Here is a 21,183-nt window from a genome sequence, read left to right as displayed (position 1 = left end):
AAAAATGGAAGGACAGCGGAATAAACCACAAAATCTATTCAAAAAACTTGGCAAGAATCTGATAATAAAAAAGACGACACATAGAAGGAGGGGACAGGTAACTGGAATTGAAAATAGGAGGTTCCGAATATTTTCAAAACAAAGTAAGAACATAATCAATATACCTACTGCTGAATAGAGACTGAAACCTGATAATAAGTAGTTAAGAAAATGCAGAGCTATTAAGTAAACCAAACCATGGTTTAATCAACTCTATTAAGAAAGTTGAGATGGTCTGCGAGGAACAATCAGCTGCATGGAAACTATCAAGCTCCCCAGTTGTTTGTCTTCGTCAGCTGCCCTGCTTCGGCAGGGGGGACTTTGGCAAAGGAGTGGGGGAGGGGCTCCCCAGAAGCACCTGCAAGCTGGCAAGCAGGTTTTAGAACTTAGAATAATGGAGTAAAAGGAGGAAGTACAAAAGAAGGCAGAGCAGGTGGGCAAAAGGCCTGAGAGCCCCAAACGCTGCCGTCAGGAGAAATGACTGGACAGGTGGGCGGGCGGAAAAGAGGAGGCCCCAGACCAGAAGCAGCTGAAACCAAAGAAAGGCGGAAGAAAGGAGTGGGACCAGACCTCCCCCCAACTCAGGTGCTGCCTAATGAGCAAGAGAGACGCAGAGGGAGCAGAAGCGATGAGGACTCACCTGTACAGAAGGCGGGGAAGGGGAGGAAACGAGCAACGAAGCATTTGGGGTCATAAGCAAAACAGTAGAACATTAAATCATTTTGTTCAAGTACTTTTAGCCGACATTAGAGTTCATCTTTAACACGACCTCACTACAAGAGTTATGTCTACAGGCAGTCCTCAACTTATAACAGTTCACTTAGTGATCAAAGTTACAACAACACTGAATAAAGTGACTTATGACCATTTCTCAGTTACGACCTTTGCAGCATCCCCGGGTTCATGTGATCAAAATCCAGATGTCCGGCAACAGATTCATGTTTATGATGGTTCTGGATCATGAGATCACTGTTTCCAACCTTGTGACAAGAAAGTCAATCAATCAATCAATCAGGATAGAGCTGGATGGGAACTTGGAGGTCTTCCAGTCCAACCCCCTGCTCCAGGAGGAGAACCTCTACCTTTTCAGGCAAGTGGCTGTCCTGTTTCTTCTTAAAAACCTCCAGGGATGAAGCACCCACAACTTCTGGAGGCAAGCAGTTCCCCTGGCTAATTGTTCTCACTGTTAGGAAGTTTCTCCTTAGGTCCAGGTTGCTTCCATCCTTAGTTAGTTTCCAACCATTGTTGTTTGTCCTACCTTCTTGTTGCAGAAAATCAGGAGACCCAGACTGCGAGATCAAGAGAAGCTTTATTTGGCCAAATGGTTCAGATAGAGACAGCAAACTCTAACATCTGAACAGTGTTCTAATCAAAACACACGTTCTTATAGTAGGTTCAAAGCATCAAAACACGGAAATATGTTAGCTCATTTCTATTGGCTGAGCAGATTATATCGTGCTGCCCTTTCATGTCTAGGCCGCCGGTGTCATGCAGGAAGCGCTAGTTTCATACTGTCTTATGTGGCTAAGCTCTATGTCTGAATCGCAAGCAAGACCTCCAACTGACCTGACCTACTAACAGCAGATGTTAGCTTTCGTGGTTTGACATTTGAATTTCCTGTTCTTCTTCAAGACTAGAAAATGCATAACGAGATAGAAGGGACAGACGGGGTCCCCAGGAGATCTTCTAGTCTGACCCCGTCTATCATTTTCACTCTTATATCCAAATCTCGCTTTATGTCCTGCCTTATTCTGGTGCTTTGGAGAACAGGCGGAACCCTCTTCTTTGTGGCAGCCCATCAAATATTAGAACACAACTGTCATGTCACCCCTAGTCTTTCTTTTCTCTAGGCTGGCCACACCCAATTCCTGCAACCGTTCCTCACGATTTTGTCTCCAGGCCCTAAGTCGCTTTTTCAATGCCGTTGTAACTTCAGTCACTAAATGAACTGTTACAAGTCAAGGGCTCCCTGTAGCTGTTCTCACTTGCCATTGTCTGGTTGTCTGCAATCAAATGGAGCGTCTGAGAAGATGAAGGCTGCGCTGGAGCCATTTCTGCGCTGCTCGATTCCTACCAACAGGACAAGCGACCTTATTTCTTCTCAATTGCAAAACGTGCCCATAACAGCTTCCCTTTCAAGCCGTTTCTGACTCTGATCCCCACTAATCTGCCCTCCGAAGCTCCTCTAAAGCAACTGATTTGGTCAGGACTCTGCACAAAGGTACAGCAGACATGCATGGGCAAGAAATAGCCAAGGATGCTGCACGGGTTTGGTGTGGCTTCCCGATGCCTGTTTACCTTCCTCCCAGCTATCCAAAGTATCAGGCTCAAAAGTGTTTTGGACCCAGCTGCCTTCCGTCTCCAGTTGCCTTTCTCAAGAAAGAACATCTGGAATTTTACCCGTCCTCCCCTTCTGCAGAGGGGACCTCTCTGTCCCCTGTGCTCAGCAACCTCCCCTCCCCACCAGTCTCACAGACAAGGGAGAGGAGCGGGGGGGGGGGGTATTTTGGATTCCACAGGAGGGCGAGGCTTGAATGTTGGATTCACTGGAAGAGCTACCCTGACACACAGCAACTCTGGGAAGCAGGAGGGGGTATTCACCCCCACCGCAAATGGTCTGACGGTTGCATCCAAAATCCCCCGCACAATCCCTTCGGCCTCAGCCGCCTCAGCCGCCTCCTGCCACATCGGCTTCTCCGGTTGCTTGGCCGGATAAGAAGCGGCCAGACAGATGCTTGTCAATTGACACCACAATTCCACCTTGATTGGTTCACGTATAAATTGAAGTCGGGAGAGCTTTGACGGGGTTTCAGGCATCTGTTCTGGCATCTTAACTAGGTTAAAGTACATTGCAAAACTTCTGGCAATCCCCGTCCCCTGACCTTCTCTGCTTCTCTTATCCCGCAGTGATGCACACACAAAAAATAAATGCAACTTTCAGAAAGGCAGGTTAGTCCTCAACTTATGACCACAACTGAGCCCCAGCATTTCTATTAGCTAAGTGAAACATTGGTCTAGTGAATTTTGCCTCATTTTACAACCTTTTTTGCCACATTTGTTAAATCAACTACATGGCTGCTAAGTGAATCTGGCTTCCCCATTGACTTTGCCTGTCAGAAGGTTGCAAAAAGTGATTGCATGACCCTGGGATACGGCAACCGTCATACGTAGGAACCAATTGGCAAGCCTCCAAATTTTGATCACATGACCAAGGGGATACCGCAAAGGTTGTGGAAAACGGTTATGTGACTTTTTTCAATGCCCTTGTAACTTTGAACAGTCACTAAATGAATTGTTGTAATTCAGGGATTACCTGCATATGTAAAAAAAAAATCCTAATATTAAGTGCAACTCACTGATGGAGCAAATAGTTGAGGAAGAGGTTGATTTCTATGGGATATGAGAGCTTGCCTCTGACCCCAGCATACTGAAGAAGAAGAGGGGTGGGGGTCCACCATCTCCCAGAAGTGGACAGTCAGTTTTGGACTGCTAAATCCTGTGAACCCTCCTTGTGAAGAGTCCCGGAAACAAATAAAGCCAGGCATGGATGAAGGAATGCAGCCCCTTCAATCTAGGTGTACGTCAACTTTAATTTAGTAAATTGTGTAAATCATGACTTACTTAAAACTGTAGTACAGTAACTTTGTAAACCACCCAGAGTCACTTCATTAGTGAGATGGGCACTGCCTAAGTTTGAGAAATGAGTAACGTTGGGGTGAATTTCTGATACTGGCATTGCAAACAAACTGAAGACCTAAGAATAATACCCTCAATAGTATATAATATCATTATGACCTCTCCTATGTGGTTTTTTTCTAGCATCTATTTTCTCATTTGCTTTATTTCACTCATCTCCACAATATGTGCTTTGCTTGCTCATTGCTTCCCCTTTTATTGTTCATCAAGCATTTTCACACACATTTGATTTAATCTTTTGGAATAAATCAGGCATTTGAGCCAATCATGGCAATTTTAATAGTTATGTTAAAAACCTTAGGTTGAAAGAACACTGTATTTAAGTTAAGAGCTGTGAACTACATCTATCCCACAGTAAACGAGTACACATTGAAATACGGAGGAATTTCCTGGAAGTGAAAATGATTAGTTAAGGGAACAGCTTCCTAGAACTGAGGGTGCTTCATCACTGGAGGTCTCCAAGAATAGATCCGACACCCATTAGTGCGGGGTGGTAAAAGGACTCCTGCCTTGGGCACTGCGTTCATTAGAAGCCAAGGTCCCTAGAACTAAGGAGAAAATCCTTAACTGTCAGAGAAATCAACCAATGGAACAGGTTGTCTTCAGAAGTTATGGATGCTCCATCACTGGAGGCTTTCAAGGAGAGAGTGTTCTAAAGGTCTCCTTCTTGAGTAGGGGGTTGGACTAGAAGAACTCCAAAGTTCCTTCCAACGCTATTATTCTTTATTCTATGTTCCTTCCAGCCCTAGGATTATATGTGCTTTGGCTGCTATAAATACACCGTCATTACAGCTTAATAGCTCAAATTGCCTAGTATCTTAGCCACTGGTAATATAATCATGCAAATTCAGAAGTTTATTTGCAGTTGCTGATAATTTTAGAACCCGTCATAGTCCATGGGAGCCTGAAGAATAAGGAAGGATGAGTGATTTATTTCTTAAAAAGCTGTTTTCCTAATAACAGTTTTAACAAATTTGTTCCAGCTGTTTTATGCGCCCAGTAGCTTTCTTGTGGTTTCAGCAAAGGTTTTCCAACCAAACCTCAAACAGCCCTAAAAAACAACTTTGCATCATTGCTGCCATTCATAAGCAGTGCCAAGGAATGGTACATCGGATTACAACAAGGTTTCATTTTAAGATCCAAGTTTATCAGGGTAGAGCAGTGCAGGAAGCCCCCTCCCGCTCTTCAGAAAGCACGTGGCAAAGCTGGCTCATGTTTTATAGCGATGGTGGGGAGGTTTGGGTAGACTGTACCAAGAGCAAATCATCTGACATCTGCACAAAGCAACCGCCTCTTTTTCTGACTTATTTGGTGGTCATTTTCGCCAACTATCTTGTAGACATTTGAAGGGGGGGGAGGTAAGGTAATACCCCACCCTGCCACAGGCAGCTCAGTTTAATTGGACCTGCCCCACCTCCTAGAACTTTGTCTTTTGATTAATAGCATGTCAATGATATTATTTGGACTTTGAGTTGGACTTATTTTTATGCTGCAATATGATAATATGGTCATTTTATTTTGGTTCTGCCTTGAAGAATCCAAACAAAATGTTCTTCTTTAAGTTGATGCATAGTTTAAGGCAGGGGTGTCCAAACTTGGCAACTTTAAGACTTGTGGACTTCAACTCCCAGAATTCCCCAGCCAGCAGAGCTGGGAGTTGAGGTCCACAAGTCTTAAAGTTGCCAAGTTTGGACACCCCTGTTTTGTATTGTAAGGTGTTGTATGAACTTAGCCAATGTTAGCTTAATCCAGGGATATACATACAGGTAGTCCTTGATTTATAACAGTTCATTTAGTGACCATTCGAAGTTACAACTTCACTGAAAAAAGTGGCTTTTTCACACTTACGACCATAGCAGCATTCCCATGGTCACATGATCTACATTCAGATGCTTGACAACTGTCTCACATTTATGATGGTTGCAGCATCCTCTGGTCATTGTGGCCATAAGCAAAGTCAATGGGAAAGTCAGATTCACTTAACAACCATGTGGCTAATTTAATAACTGCAGTGATTCACTTAACAAATGTGGCAATACAAGTCATAAAATGGGGCAAAACTCACTTAGCAATATAAATTTTGGGCTCCATTGTGGTCGTAAGTCAAGGAGTCCCCATACGAAGGTTTATACTCTTAAAAATATCAAGGAAAAAGGAAGTTGAGACACCGGTTCTTATTTTGACCAGTTTGGACAAAAACTTGCCCTGGGGTGAAGAAGCCCTTCCAATAAGTTGACTTCAGCAAGGAGAGTTGGCTGTTGATGTAAACCTTGAGAGTGGAAAAGGTTCACCTGCCAGGATAAAACAAAGGTTCATTTCCATCACACCAAAGAGAGATGCAAACTCGGAGAGAAACTCTTTACTCAAGACATTAATGCCTATGGCACAAACTGTCTACATGTTCAAAAGGCAACACTTGGATTGAACAAATTGTTGGCAGAGGATGCACATTCACAGGTGTGCACAAGATCAAGCCAATATTTCTTTGTGATTATAAGCAAGCAATAGGGAAAATAGATCAGCAGCACCAAAAAAATAAAAAATCTAAGCAGAATGAATGGAAGTCTGCTCTAACTATCACTACCTAATCCAGAAATATCCTACAGAGGAGCCCCTTCCTCAACGACAAGGATTTAAGTTATGATTTCAGGGTCAGAGGAAGAAAAAAGCAAAAGACGTAGGTCCCAAAGAGGCTTTTTCACGAGGCAACTGGACTTTCTGGCTTTTCTTTGAAGACATTTTGCTTCTCATCCAAGAAGCTTCTTCAGTTCTGAAGCTGAGGAAGCTTTTTCAAGGAGAAGCGAAACGTCTTCAAAGTAAAACCAGAAAGTCCAGTTGCCTCGTGAAAAAGTGCCATTGCCTGGAGGACTGAGAATCCCTGTGGACATCGGGGAGGGGGGGGGGGGGTCTGGGGAAAGTGTCTTCTGAATCAAGTGGGTCAGGTCATAGGGTCCTAGCTCTGACCCAGCCTCCGAGTAGGCGTGAAGAAGGGCTACAGATAGTCCTCGACTTACAACAATTCATTTAGTGACCATTCAGTCATACAACAGCACTGAAAAAAGTGACTCATGACCATTTTTCACACTTAGCACCGTTGCAGCATCCCCAGGGCCACCAGATCAACATCCAGACGCTTGGCAACTGACTTACATTTATGATGGTTGCAGTGTCCCGGGATCACGTGATTCCCTATTATGACCTTCTGACAGGCAACGTCCATGGGGAAGCAGGATTCACTTAATGACCGTGTGACTAAGTTAACAGCTGCAGAGATTCACCAAACAATTGCGGCATGAAAAGTCGTAAAATGGGGCAAAACTCACTTAACAAATGTCTCACTTAGCAACATAAATTTTGGGGTCAATTGTGGTCTTAAATCGAGGACTATCTGTATTAAGCTCAGTTCCAACAAGACCAAGGAACTGTGGTGAAGGAAGGCACAGTAAACGCTTGGGGAACCCACATATTATCAGCAAGGTTGTCCTCCTTCTCTCGGAACGAGCAGGTACATTGTTGGCTCCGAAGTCCCTCCTTATCTTATGGAATGAGAGACTTGCTCTGATACGGCTGTGGCCGTCTCTGGCACCCAGGAATTTTCAGGCTGGATCTCCTGCAAGGGACGTTCATGCAATTGGCCTAGAAGCTACCATGAATGTTTGGATTGCCAACATCCTACTGTGGAAAGTTATCACCTAGCCCCCTCCCAGAAAAATGAAATATCCTAAGAAATATTGAAAAGGCAGAATATTTCCCTGGATGTGAAAAGGAAGAAACATGTTTTAAATTGAGAATAGCTCCCTGTAGCTTCCTGCCCCACCCACTTTGTCAATGGGCCATTAAGGTGGCCAAGCCAGTCCCTCTACATAATAAAGAGTTCTTCTCCCCTTCAGCTCCAGGGCGGTGGGATTAATGCATGATAATATTGGCCCTTTACCCAACTCCCCACATGGCATCTGAGAACTCAACCAGACCTGGATTCAAAACGCAGCCTAGAGAGTTGCCCCTGCATGGCCCCATGGGAGTCTGACAACCAATCAGAAGACAGGCTCAAGATCAAAGGCCAGAGAGGGCATAAAAACAGGGACTCAGCATCTCAGTCCTTCCTTCTCTTCTTCTTCCCAACATTGAAGCATGTGATCACCTTTTCTGTTCAGGGCTCAAGCCATGTGGTCCTGTCCACCATTAAAACCATCTTTCCAAGCAGCCTCCAGTGTCTTTTTCCCCACTTGCAGCCGAACCCAGGAGGACATTTCTTTCAACACTACCAAACGCAAAGAAAGCATACACCTGCATGGGAATTGGCGAAAGAGACCATGGGAATGCTGTTGGATATTTCCACCAAAGGAGAAGGGTTCCAAAGGGATGGGGCAGGGAAATTTGTTTGGGGTTGTCTAGGCAAGCCAAAGACACAGATAAGGCTTTTCTATGTTCGAAGACCAAACTGTCAAAAAGACCTTGAGAAGGGATAATGGGAAATTTCAACAACCTTGGAACTAATTGCTGGAAGGGTAACTCAGCTAAGAGACAAAGAATGCACACATTTTTTTCTGACCTCCTTTGTCAAAAAGTGGACAAATAAACGGGGGGGGACTGCTTTTCCTGGTCTGGCCTATCCAAGAGGGAAGAATAGATTGAAAAAGTGAATTTAATTTAGGGGGAAGGGATCCTGTTATTCCTGAGTTCATGATCTCAGGCAGAAGAAGAATATAGGAGGGTCAGAGTTATATCATGCGCTTCGGGAGACTCTGGAATGGTTTTTGGAGTGGTAGAAGAGGTCCAATGGTGTGAAATCCCAAAGGGAAAAAACATCCAGAAAAAAATTGAAACTCTGCAATATTAGAGACTAAGTTACGACTGAAAGCAATGCCTATTAGACATCCAATGGCATAAAGGAGACCTGCGTAGATGAGCTTTTTTTGAATGCTGAAAAGATATAGGGAGACACATAAAAATGGAAGGGGTAGCATATCAAAGGAAGAGACAGAACAGCCACCAGAAACTCTACAGTCATGGCAGGAGGGCTGAAGCTCAGAATGAGTTGAGGCTTGTTGAAATGTCTAAAACAAAGCAGCACAAAAAATGGATCTTCAGGTACACTGGAAACAAAGGCAGAGAGAGTGGGGGTCTGCTGCTAGGAGAAAAGTATGACTTGGCAACAGGAAGCAGCAGGAAGGCAGAGCCTCTTTACCCTGTAGAAAGTTAGCACCGACCCCTCTCCTAGAAGAATGAAATATTTTGAGAAATATTAAAAAGGCAGAATATTAAAGAGAAACATGGTCTTAGAAAGCAGCCCCCACCTTTCTGAATAGCCCCAGCAGGACTGGGCCAGCCCATCTACAAGACAAAAGACCTTCAGCCTCAGGGTGATGGGATTAATCCTTTCAAGGCACAATAGGAATTGCCCCCCTTCAGAACACAAGCCTCTTCATTACATCATCACCCTTCAGGTTTTAAACAAAGCTCAGACAACCTCAGATATGACCCTTGCATAGCCCCATGGGAGTCTAACAGCAACCAATAGAATACATGCTCTTGCTACAGGAACAGGAAGCTCAAGGGCAAAGCCCAAGAGAGGATATAAATAACCCTCACTCTCCACTCCATGTGGTTAATTTAAGTCAGAGCCAGAAGAATTGGAGGAATCAAGGAATTAGCAGTACAGTAAGAGGAACAAAAGCAGAACCGTGACCTGTAATATCAAAAAATCCTCGGAGACCTGCCAAGGTCCCAGAAGACCAAAAGTGCAGTGGTTAGAATGCAGGATTGCAGGATAACTCTGCTGACTCAGTTTGATCCTAACTGGCTCAACGTTGACTCAGCCTTCCATCCTTCCAAGATTGGTAAAATGTAGAGCCAGATTGTTAGGGGCAATAAGCTGACTCTGTAAACCACTTATAGAGGGCTGTAACACGCTGTGAAGTGGTATATAAGTCTAAGTGCTCTTGATATTGTCCCTATCTTCAAAAGGGGGGAAATGAAGAAATTACAGGCCTTCCATCTTGGTGTCTATATTGGGCAAGGCCCTCAAACAGATGCCCAAGAAGCTGCTTTTGAGCACATGGATTGCCATGCTACAATTAGCAGGAGCCAGCACAAATCATTGCAAACTAACACCTCCTTTTTGATAAACTTACTAGCTTAATAGATTGGAAGAATGCCACGGACAAAGTTGCACCTTGACCTCAGGAAAACATCTGAAAAAAAATTATCAGAGTACCATTATTGATAAAAATGTAAAATATAAGGTATATGGATTCCTAACTAGCTCAATAAAGATTGTAATGAATAACTTGATGTCAGTTTAGCCAAAGGTATTGAGCAAAGGGTCACAGAGCTCCACTGGCTTGTTCAATAGTGTTATCACTTGCTGAGGGGGACAATTATCCAATATGCAAAGAATACAAAATTAGGAGAACTGGCTCATACTTTTGAGGAAAAAGGTCCAAAAAGATCTAGACAGATTTGGCCTGAAATGAACAAGAACAAATGGAAAAATCCGATTTTTAGGATGATTCTTAGACAATAAATCAGACAATGAGGAAACAAGTGGTGAGAAGGGGCACTCAGGCACGTAACAGGAGATGCAGGAAACAAATGCAGGATTAGCCATAAAGGACTCAGATGCCTAATGTCAGACCTGCCACAACTTAAACCTCTAAGTAGAAACGATCCTTGGCTCCATTTGTTGAGAAAGGTATAGTAGTTTATTAGAGGTCAAGTGTATTGCGGCAGTGCAAAGCCGGAACTGAAAATCGCACACCCAAATCCCCAAGTTCTACTCTCCCCTCCCTTAACTGCCTCTCATTGCCCATCCCAGTGTAGCCAATCAGGTTCAGGCAAGATGTTTTCATAAGGCTCTCCTTCCAGCTGGGTGACTGTGAGGCAGAGTCTCGAGGAGGTACAGTATCTACTTTCATTTTCCCAAGCATTCCTCCCTTTACACTCCCCCTCCCCACATTTCATGTCACCACAGTGGAGCACAAGCAAGCATAAGGTGGCAACTGACCAATGCTCAAAACATGGGGAATAAACAGGGAGAACTTGAGGTTCTGGCACCTGAGGGCAGGTATGATATTGTAGCTATTACTGAAATTTGGTGGGATGGAACCCATGATTGGAATATATTACTAGAAGGATGTAATTTGTTGAAAAAAAGACAGACCCAACAAAAGGAGCTGAAGAGTTGCATTGAACTACTAGATCTCTACAGAAATACACAATGCCGAGGATGAAAGCCATCTTGAAAGTATTTGGGTGAATATTTGAGGAAAAAGAAATGACATTGCTGTAGGTGTCTACTACAGGCCACCCAACCAAGCAGAAGAAATAGATCAGTGATGGTGAATGTTTTTCTGCTCGGGTGCAAAAAGGGCGCGCACACATGCCCACACCCATAATGCAATGCCCTCCCCACACACATGTGCGCACAACCATCTGCGCTCCCCCTCGCGCATGCGTTCAGGCCTCACTGAAGCCTCCGGACTTGCGGTAGGCCTGTTGGGCCATTTTTCACCCCCCCCCCCAGGCTTTAGGAAAGCCTCTGGAGCCTGTGGATGGCGAAAAACAGGCCCAACCGAAGTTCGTTTCTGAACTTCCAATAGGCCTGTTGGGCCCATTTCCCCCCTCCCTAGGCTCTGGAAGGCCGAAAATCAGCTGGCCAGCGTGCACATGTGCGCTGGAGCTGACACAGGCCAACGCCTCGCCTCACAAGTGGCACGCGTGCCATAGGTTTGCCATCACGGAAATAAATTGATTTTTTGGCTGATCAGTTAGCTGAGGTGTGCAGGAAACACACCACTATAATGATGGGGAACTTCCGTGACCGTGTTTCAAGTGGGAAACAAATTTTGCAAGGAATGGGAGATCAAACAGGTTCCTGATGTGCCCCAGCTGGCAACCTCATCATCCAAACAGCGGAGGAGGGAACTAGAGGGGCAGATATACTGGACTTTGTGGTTACTAACAGGGATGAAACAGGAGTGGGAGTTGCAGAACACTGGTAGGGTGGGGGGTTGACCGTGCCATGCTAGATTATTTGCCATAATGCAGCCACAGGTACCTGAACAAACTGAGACTTGTGTTTCTGACTTTAAGAGGCCAGACTTCAACAAACGAAGAAAGATATGAAGAATGATTCCAAGGATAGAAATCCTAGAAGGAAAAACAGTTAAGGATACTTGGGAGCCTCTGAAAAATGAGTTAATAAAGAACAAAGGCCAAAACAAAACTAATATCGCAGATAAACAAAAACAAAATACCCCACACAAGACCAGCATGCTTGCCCAAAGAGCTCTCTGACAAATTGAGGGATAAAAACGACAAAGATAAAGAAGTGAAAGAAGGGCATATAACTAATGCTAGAATATGAGCAGGAAGAAAGCAAACTGCCTAATTCCTTCTATACACCTGTCGCAGGGGTGGGTTCCTATGCAAACCGGTACCAGTTCACTCACACGCGTGCCGGCCACGCGTTGCTCGCACATGCACAGTTTTCTGTAAATGGTTGTGCACATTCACAAGCACCATTAAAAACTAATAAACAAGATGCCAGCAACGGCAATGGAAACCGGAAACCAGTTTGGGGGCGTGGCCAGCCTGGGTCACTGCTGGTTCTGGGACCCAGGCCAAAAAACCACTACAGGTTCAGCCATACTGGGCCAAACTGGGAGCAACCCACCTCTGACCTGTCGTCACAAAAGGAAAAAATAGTCCAACATGATGGGGGACAGAACAGAAATACAGATCAAGATAAGCACGAATTTGTTAAGAAAACACCTAGCTCCTTTGGATGGGTTCAAATCTCCAAGACCAGATGGTTTCCATCCCAGGGTAGTGAAGAAGCTGGCCAACATGATCTAGTTTGATGAAAAGAAGGATTAGGGGGGGGGGACATGATAGCAGTGTGACAATATCTCAGGGGCTGCCACAAAGACGAGGGGGTTATGCTATTTTCCAAAGCACCTGAAGGCAAGACAAGAATCAATGGATGGAAACTAATCAAGAAGAGAAACAGCATGGAACTAAGGAGGAATTTCCCGACAGTTGAAACAATTAGTCAGTGGAACAACTAGCCTCCAGAAGTTGTAAAGCTCCAACACTAGAAGTTTTTAAGAAGAGATTGGATAACCATTTGTTATCCAAGTGGCGTAGGGTTTCCTGCCTAAGCAGGGGATTGGACTAGAAGGCCTCCAAAGTCTCTTCCGTTATTCTATTCTGTTCTGTTCTATCTGGAACTACTGAAAGAAATATTTCAGAGCTTCTGGATCACAGGGGAACTGCCAGAGGACTGGAAAAACAACCGATTTGTCTTCAAAAAGGGGAGAAAAAGTGGATCCAGCAAATTGCAGGCCAATCAGCTTGACATCAATACATGGGAAAATCCTGGAAAAGATAATCAGGCAGCAGATATGTGAGCACTTACAAATGAACCAGGTGATTACTAGAAACCAGCATGGGTTTGTTAAAATTCACACTAAACAAACCTTACTGCATTCTTAGACAAAGCGATGAAACAAGGAAGCTCAGAGAACACCAAGGACTCCAATATATCTTTCACACATTTTGTTTATAAGCTGCATGTCCCCCATCCTATACCTGTGGATTTGATATTTTTTATTCTTCAGTGAATAATTTTGCATTTCTCTATTAAATAAAATTCTGTTATTTAGAGCCCATTTTTCTAACATTTCAGATCATTTTGAATTTGATGTCTGCCTTCTAAAACAATGCCCTATTTTGAGCCACGTGCAAATTTAATAGGAATTCTTTCTACCGTCAATCCTTAATTTAAAAAAACCCTTGAAGATTCAAGGATCCAGTTGTGATTTTTATGGGGCTCCACTCAATACTCCTTTTAAATGTCATGAGCATTCTTTGATTACTATTTTTAACCATCTCTATCTACTTAATTCTAGTGTTATTCTACCCATATTTTAACTAGCTTGCTAATAGTACGTAGTTCATCAATGATCATCATAGAATGAGACAATTACTAGAAGTCACCACAGATTTGCCAGGCAAACCTTATTGCCTTGTCAAAGTGGCTAAGAGAGAACCTGGAGGTCTTTTGTTCAACATCACAATGACGCCCTGAAATCCCATGGTATGCCGTATGTTGGAATAGCTAAGGTCATCTCCATCTTGTAACCTTGCCAATAATAAGATTGAATTTAATCCAGATAAACCATGTTTTCCAAAAACCTGGAACTAATTTCTTGAAACAGTTTATCCCCAAGAACTGAAACATGGAGGTTCTCAAGGAAAGACAGGAGAACCACTTTGCCTGAGATGGTATGAGGACTCCTGCCTTGGGCAAGTGATTGGACTGGAAGGCCTCCAAGGTCCCTTCAAACCCCATGGGTCTATGGGAAGGAGAATTCAATGTATTCTCAATTATCAGGCTTTCTAGTTCTTTAGTCCAAGAGCAGAACGGCATTTTTGAGCAAGCCAGAATCACAACAAGAAAGCATTCTAACAGATTTTCAAGGAGGAGAAATAACCTGGTGTCACTTAGAAAAACACAGCCATGTCGCGTGTCTTAGACAGGTTCAAATAGAAGACGGTGGAAAATAGATTAAACTCTTTAGCAATTGCAATGGCTGCCAAATTTCAGTATAACTTGTAGTGTTTAAGGGAGTGTGGATTCCAAAATTTCTTGGATTGCTTCCACAAAGCCCAAAGGCAGAAAAGGAGTGCCAAGAACCAGCTGAACTTCTGTATATTTAGATATTCCACCCCTAGAGCACTCCGTGAAAGAAGAGCATTACACTTCACATCAAAATTAAGATCATACTTCTCTTACAGTGTGGTTAAAATTTTATTATTAATATAATCCAGAAGCCACCACCACCACCCCCAAAAAAAAATTGGGAAAAAGTGAGATGAAGAAATTAAGAGCATAAGGACATAAGAACTGTTCTGGGTCCCACTGTGGCTAATGAGATGTATCCCAAATACAAAGGAAGTGGGAGGGGGGGCATCCTGTCCTCTGACGGGTGAGAAATGCCGTCAAGCTGAACAAACACCCACAGACCCCCTTCGGTCCTCCGTGAATTTGTCCAGATGGGAAACTAAAGTGACAAAACCATATAATCAGCTCAATGCTTTTACTAAAGTATCTTCCGAAAACCAAACGCACAGGTACAAAACAGGTACAAAATGCTAAAGTAGACTTGAGTATTGTTTAACAAACAAACAAATCACCCCCACCCTGGTTCCCAGAAAGAGGGGGGAAAAGATCCCTGAGCCGCTAATGAACACAACACAGCTCTGACCGTTACCATATCCGAGCTGTAAAATCCAGATGACCACAAGATGGCACTATATATAATAATAATAATAATAATAATAATAATAATAATAATAATAATAATAATAATAATAATAATAAATATTTATTTCTTAGCCGCACCCTCTCCCGAAGGACTCGGGGCGGCGTACAATAAAACATAGGAAATAAATATATAGACAAACATACATATAACAAAAACGTATACCAAAACATATACAAGGAGGAGGTGAGGTGAGCTGATGAATAAAAACAATTAAAAACACAATGTTTAAAAACCCCTAAATAATTGAATACAATTAAAATACCCCAAATAAAAAACCCGTCAGGAGCGATATAGTTGGATCAAAGTTGAGCCAGGCCAGCTACTTGAAATAGGTGGGTCTTGAGCTTTACACGAAAGGAGCGGAGGTCAGAGGTATTCCTAATATCCGGGGGGAGGTCATTCCACAGGGCTGGGCCCACCACAGAGAAGGCTCTACTCCTAGGCGCCGCCCCCCGGCACTGCCTGGTGGACGGCACCTGGAGGAGACCCTCTCTGTGCGAGCGGATTGGTCGCAGGGATGTATGGGGCAGAATACGATCCCGCAAGTAACTAGGTTTAATACACACTCTCTGCTGCCATCCAATTGTGCCCCAGATTCTGGAGCCCAAATATGGTAGCTGTAAACTATATTGTAGCATCTCATCTTTAGCACTTCTCCTAAGGGCATCTTCAAGGTGCTCAACCCTGTTTAAAGAGAACCAGATTTAAAAATAGTAACTCTGACAGGGATCTAGTTGTCCTGATGGACCACCCCTTAAATATGAGCTAGCAGTGTCTGCTGCAGCTGCCAAAAAAGCCAATCCACTCTTAGGTTGAATCAACAGAGGGACAACATCAAGATCATGAGAAGTGATAGCATCACCCTATACAGCACTAGTAAGGCCACACTTGGAAAACAGTGTCCAGTTCTGGTTACCACGATACAAAAAGATGCTAGAAAGTGTGCCGAGAAGAGTAATAAAGAGGATAAGGGATACGGAGGCTAAATCGTATGATGGACAGCTAAAGGAACTAGCCTGATGAAGAGAAGGATTAGGGGAGACCTGGAAGCATCGTGCAATACTTGAAAGGCTGCCACAGAGAAGTGGGGAGGGGGGGGTCAACCTATACCCCAAAGCACCCCAAAGGGCAGGACAAGAAGCAATGGTGGAAGCTCATCAGAGGAAGACCCAACCTGGAATTAAGGTTAGTTCCAGTTGGAACTAAGGAGAAATTTCCTGACAAGAAGGACAATTAATCAATGGAATAGCTTGCCTCCCAGAGTTATGGGTGCTCCGTGACTGGAGATTTTCAAGATCATTCATCCAGGATGGAACAAGAACTCCTGCCCTGAGCAGAGGGTTGGACTAGAACATCTCCAAGGTCTCCCTTCCACCTCTGTTCTTCTGTATTCTGTACTACAGTTGGAAATAAACTGAATTGAAATTCCACTCGCAACAGCAATTATGATTCTGGCTCCCACAGAAAAAAAAGGTTTCTAAAAGAATAATTTGCTTCAATCATGGAAAAGGGGAAGATGGAAAAGGAAACTCCAACGCTACATAAACATCCAGGAAAGGTTCAAAAGCAAACCGAGGATTCCATCACGAGAAGGAAACAGATATGCACAGAACAGAGAACACAGGATAGCAAAAGTTGGAGGGGACCTTGGAAGTCTTCTTGTCTAACCCCCTGCTCAAGCAGGAGGCCCTATACCATTCCAGACAAATGACTATTTAAAATATCTTTGGTAAAACAGAAGAAAAAACAAAAAATCAATTACAAAAAAGTTAAAAGCAAGCAAAGCAATAACAATAAAATATCTGTAAGGGTTGTTGATGATATAAATCAATTAATCAGACACACATTTGTAGTTGAAGGTAAGCAACAGCTAGAAACAATGTCAGAAAAGTTAAAATTAAGCAGAGATTGGTGAGAGATTCAAAAAGTATTCTTCTATACATATTGAAAGCAAAATAAAGGGAAAAAACAGATTACCAACTGTTCCACAAAGATATCAAATGAAATTGAAGAAGTCAATTCCAACTGTTAAGGCATTCATTGCAACTTTATCCAAGCCAAAGTTCACTCACAATACCCCTAAAGTGTTTGTGGATTGTGATGCAAGTATACAATGTTCCTAAATTATAGAAGCAGAAAGAGAAAGATTATTTAATTTCTTATTAAAATTTGTATACATCTTAGCTTGGCATTTTGTGCTGCTTGGTTTCAACAATTTATTACAAATCCCTAAACAATATCCACAGACTTAGTAATGTATAGTAATGTCTATAATCATCTGCCATCAATCACTGTCAATCCTTAGGGATCACATATATTTTCTCCATGCCAATCTATTCCTAACTTGGTCTTTCAGATCTTCCTAGGGAGAGGGGAGGGGGGAGGGAGCTCTCGTCCACTCCAAGCAGCCTCCTAATGAAGCTCTTTGCTAGCATCCCTTAACCAATTCTCTGCTGAAGTGAAGCCTCTGGCCATTCACCCTCCCAAAAGCGCCTTCCGAAACACCCGGGAAAGACGGAAAAAATAAATGGTGGCTCTGCCAAACTAAAACCCAGTTTTGAAGGCAGCCCTTAGTAACACCAGAGCTGGAAGTGCATGAGGATTTAATTGTCCACCAGACGGCACAGATGTAATTATTTTGGCTTAACTATTGAACTGCAGATTGCAACTGAATGCTAGTGTTAAAACAAGACAGTCTGAGGGAGAAACAGCCACCCAGAAATTGAGTTTATCATTCTTTGCTGTACATAGATTGGTGTCCTGCACTGAGAGCAAAAAAATGAAATTCTACCGCAATTTCGAGAACAGATTATATACAATGCCAGGTACTAAACTAATTTATTCTGCCTTTCAAAATATAGTGACAACTTCAACAGGTATCAAGACATAAACAGGGCTCAGCCAAGTTGAATTAATTTGTACTTTATGACATGCACTCCCAGTTTTTTCTTCCCCTGTAAGCCAGCCTGCTTGTGTCTGCAGGTGAAAATTAGCATTTCACACATTGGATGGCCTGGACTTACATCTAGGTAAGCTAAAAATGGGGGAGGCCAGTGCAGCCACACCTGAAAGGTTAACCACAGAGTGGAATTCACTGCTGGTAAACGTCCTCATTTGTCAAAGTTTATCTGAGCGCCCACCTACATCTCAGACCCTAAACATAAAAATATCTCCAACCTGCTTCTCCCCCCCCCCCACTTTTCCACAGAAAAAGCACAACGGATGAAGGGGAAACAGAGGCAGAGGAAATAGGGGGAGGGGGGTGTTCTAGCACAAGGGGGGCTGCAGGACGAGGACTGGGCAAGAACAAAGAGGGGGAAGGAGGGGAAGCCTGCTGGGCATTGCAGGGACCACCCATTCCCTAGCCAGGGATGGCTCCCCCTCGCCCATCCCTCCCTCCCCTTCCTCTAGCCTACACAAACCTGAATTAACCTTAAAAGGTTCAACCTTAACCTTAATGCAGATGGAACACTGGATGGTGAGCCACGGGGCAGGTGCCATACGTGTCAAACCCTGGTATCCCCCACAGACAAGCTAACAGCCACCCACTCCTAAGCAGGGGCACAATCATTGGATGCACAACCAAATCCAACAGGCATCCGTGTACAGCAGCAATGATCATAATAAAAAATACTGGTTGAACTACGACTCCCAGCATCCCTCACTATTGGCCATGTTAGCCAGAGCTGTTGGGGGCTGGACCATTAGAGCAATATTGGACTGAGGACTGTGGTTAAATGGAAAGCTTGCTGAGCCCTGGTTTGACTGCAGCATTGCAGGCTGACTCTGCCCATAGCCAGGAGTTTGATCCTGATGGGCTCGAGGTTGACTCAGTCTTCCATCCTTCCGAGGACCCAGATTGTTGGGAGCAAGATGCTGAGAGAATGCTATGGAGTGGTATAAGGTAAAAGTAAAGGTTCCCCTTGCACTTATGTGCTAGTCGTTGCCGACTCTAGGGGGCAGTGCTCATCTCTGTTTCAAAGCCGAAGAGCCAGCACTGTTCAAAGATGTCTCCGTGGTCATGTGGCCGGCATGACTAAATGCATAAGCGGCACACAACGCTGTGACCTTTGCACCAAGGATGGTCCCTATTTTTCTACTTGCACTTTTTATGTGCTTTCGAACTGCTAGATTGGCAGAAGCTGGGACAAGTGGTCATGTGATTGGCATGACTCAATGCCGAAGGCGCACAGAATGCTGTTCCCTTCCCACCAAAGGTGGCCCCTATTTTTCTACTTGCATTTTTCCATGCTTTTGAACTGCTAGGTTGGCAGAAGCTGGGACAAGTAATGGGAGCTCACTCCGTTACACGGCGCTAGGGATTCGAACCGCTGAACTGCCAACCTTTCTGATCGACAGCGTCTTAACCACTCAGCCACCACATCACCCTGTTGAGTGGTATACAAGTCTGCTTTTGCTATTGCTAATGTGCACTAGGTGGAGCTTCTCTGGAGAAGCTGAACTTCATAGAATTTGCACCTAGTGTGCTACTCCTGGAGGAGGGACCTACTCTGCCCCTGCACTGATCATTAAGTACTCTTCAAACGACTTGCAGGAGGATATTTATCACCAGGGACTGTAGTCAAATGGAAAGCTTGCAGATTCCCCCTTCTCTAGCTCTGAGGGGCTCCATGGCTCCACTGCCTGGCGCTGGAGGAAGGGTCCCTGCCGGGACTGGGAAGAGAGTGCAATCGGTAGTCACTGGGGTCCCCAAGGACCCTGGTTCTTTACCTTTGCTTTGCCTAAAGTTTGTCTGTTGCCAAACATGATGGCTCCATTTGCATGTGAAAAGTGATACATGATTGCATCACTTATTCATTTCTATTTATTACAAACTCTTTAAAGCAGGCATTGGGAAGGTCTAAAACTACAAGCAATTTGCTTTGGGCATGCCCCCCCCAAATAAACCTCCCAACACCTGCAGACTTTGCCCAAGATGCTAAGCTTGGCTGGCGTGGCCTTCGGTTCCTTTGGGGTGGGGGTGGGGTGGGGGGTCTCTGCCCATCTGGCTACTTTGCAGCCCAAAGGCGCCAACTCAGGCGGCTCTTTCCTTCCCTCTTCACCCGCAAGGCCAGCCATCCCGGGGTTTCTGCCGGCCGAAAAGGCTTCCGGGGTTCGAAAGGAGCCCAGAGCCCCCCCCTCCGTCCATTCACAGCCACTGGCCGAGAACCGCCCATCTCGCCCGGGCTCCGAGTCCGCCCAGGCTCCGCGGCCGAGCTGATCCCCCGCCCGGCCCAGCCCAGCCCTGCCGCCGAGGGAGAGGCGGCCGGCTCGAAGGCCTCGGGGGACGCCGGCCCGCTCAGCCCAGCCTCCCGGGGGTCGCCCGCCTTCCGTCCGAGCGGCTGGTCCTTGGCGCCCCCGGAGAGCGGCGCCTTCGCTGGGCTGTCAAGCCGAGCATCCTCGGCCGGGAGGAGCGGAGGGGGCGGCCGGAGGCGCTTCCCGGCCACACCATCCGCGGCCAGGAGGTCTCAGCTGCCGGCTCCATCGCCCGCCCGTCCCCGCAGAAGCGCCCCGGAGAGCAGCCCTCGCCCGCCGCGCCCTCGCTCACCTGCTGTGGGCTGCCGCGGCCGGGCTCGCCGGGGACGCGGGGCTGTTGCTGGCGCTGCTGCTGCCGTCCGGCGGGCGCGAGGTCCAGCGGGGCTCCCGCGGTGCCTCCGGGCTGCCGGCCGTCCTGGGGCGCCGTCCGCTCGCGGCGCAGCTCGGAGCGCAACTCCAGGTAGCAGCCGAGCGTCAGGAGGTGCAGCGCCAGCGAGAGCGCGAAGAAGCCGGCCACCGCCCGCCATGCGCCCGAGCCCCGCCGGCCGCAAGCGCAGCCCCCGCCCGGCCCCTCCGTCTCCAGCGGCCGCCCGTCCCGAGGAAGCCGCAGCGGCGCCCCGCGCTCCGAACCCATCGCGCCGGCCCGGCCCTACTGCGGCCGCCCCATCGGCCCGCTGCCCGCCCGCCCGCCGCCTCCGCCGCTGCTGCTCCCGCGGCCGCCGCTGGAAGAGTCCCCGGCAGGGGGAGGCAGGGCCGGAGGCGGGGCCGGCGGGAGGCCGCCTCTGCTGCGCGCCTGGCGGGGAGGGGGCTTCTGCGCGCCCGCCCTTCTCTCCTCCCCTCCTGCCGGCTGGTGGGGGGC

General features: G+C 45.8%; 1 protein-coding gene across 6 annotated transcripts in view; it reads right to left on the bottom strand.

Moving 5' to 3' along the window:
- EDA (ectodysplasin A) overlaps window positions 1-20,981 on the bottom strand; it is an 81,687-nt gene extending 60,706 nt beyond the window's left edge. For all 6 annotated transcript variants that reach the window (XM_081964023.1, XM_081964019.1, XM_081964020.1 and 3 more), the window contains exon 1: window positions 20,617-20,981. In XM_081964023.1, the coding sequence (XP_081820149.1) occupies window positions 20,617-20,958 (342 nt within the window). In that variant the 5' untranslated portion in view covers window positions 20,959-20,981. The remainder of the gene's footprint in view (window positions 1-20,616) is intronic.
- Between the last annotated feature and the right edge of the window lie 202 nt (window positions 20,982-21,183).

This window comes from Natrix helvetica, assembly GCF_964273705.1.
Source record: "Natrix helvetica genome assembly, chromosome: 11".
Lineage (NCBI taxonomy): Eukaryota > Metazoa > Chordata > Lepidosauria > Squamata > Natricidae > Natrix > Natrix helvetica.
The sequence above is the reverse complement of the archived record's forward strand: the minus strand, read 5'-3'. Positions and strand labels throughout refer to the sequence as shown.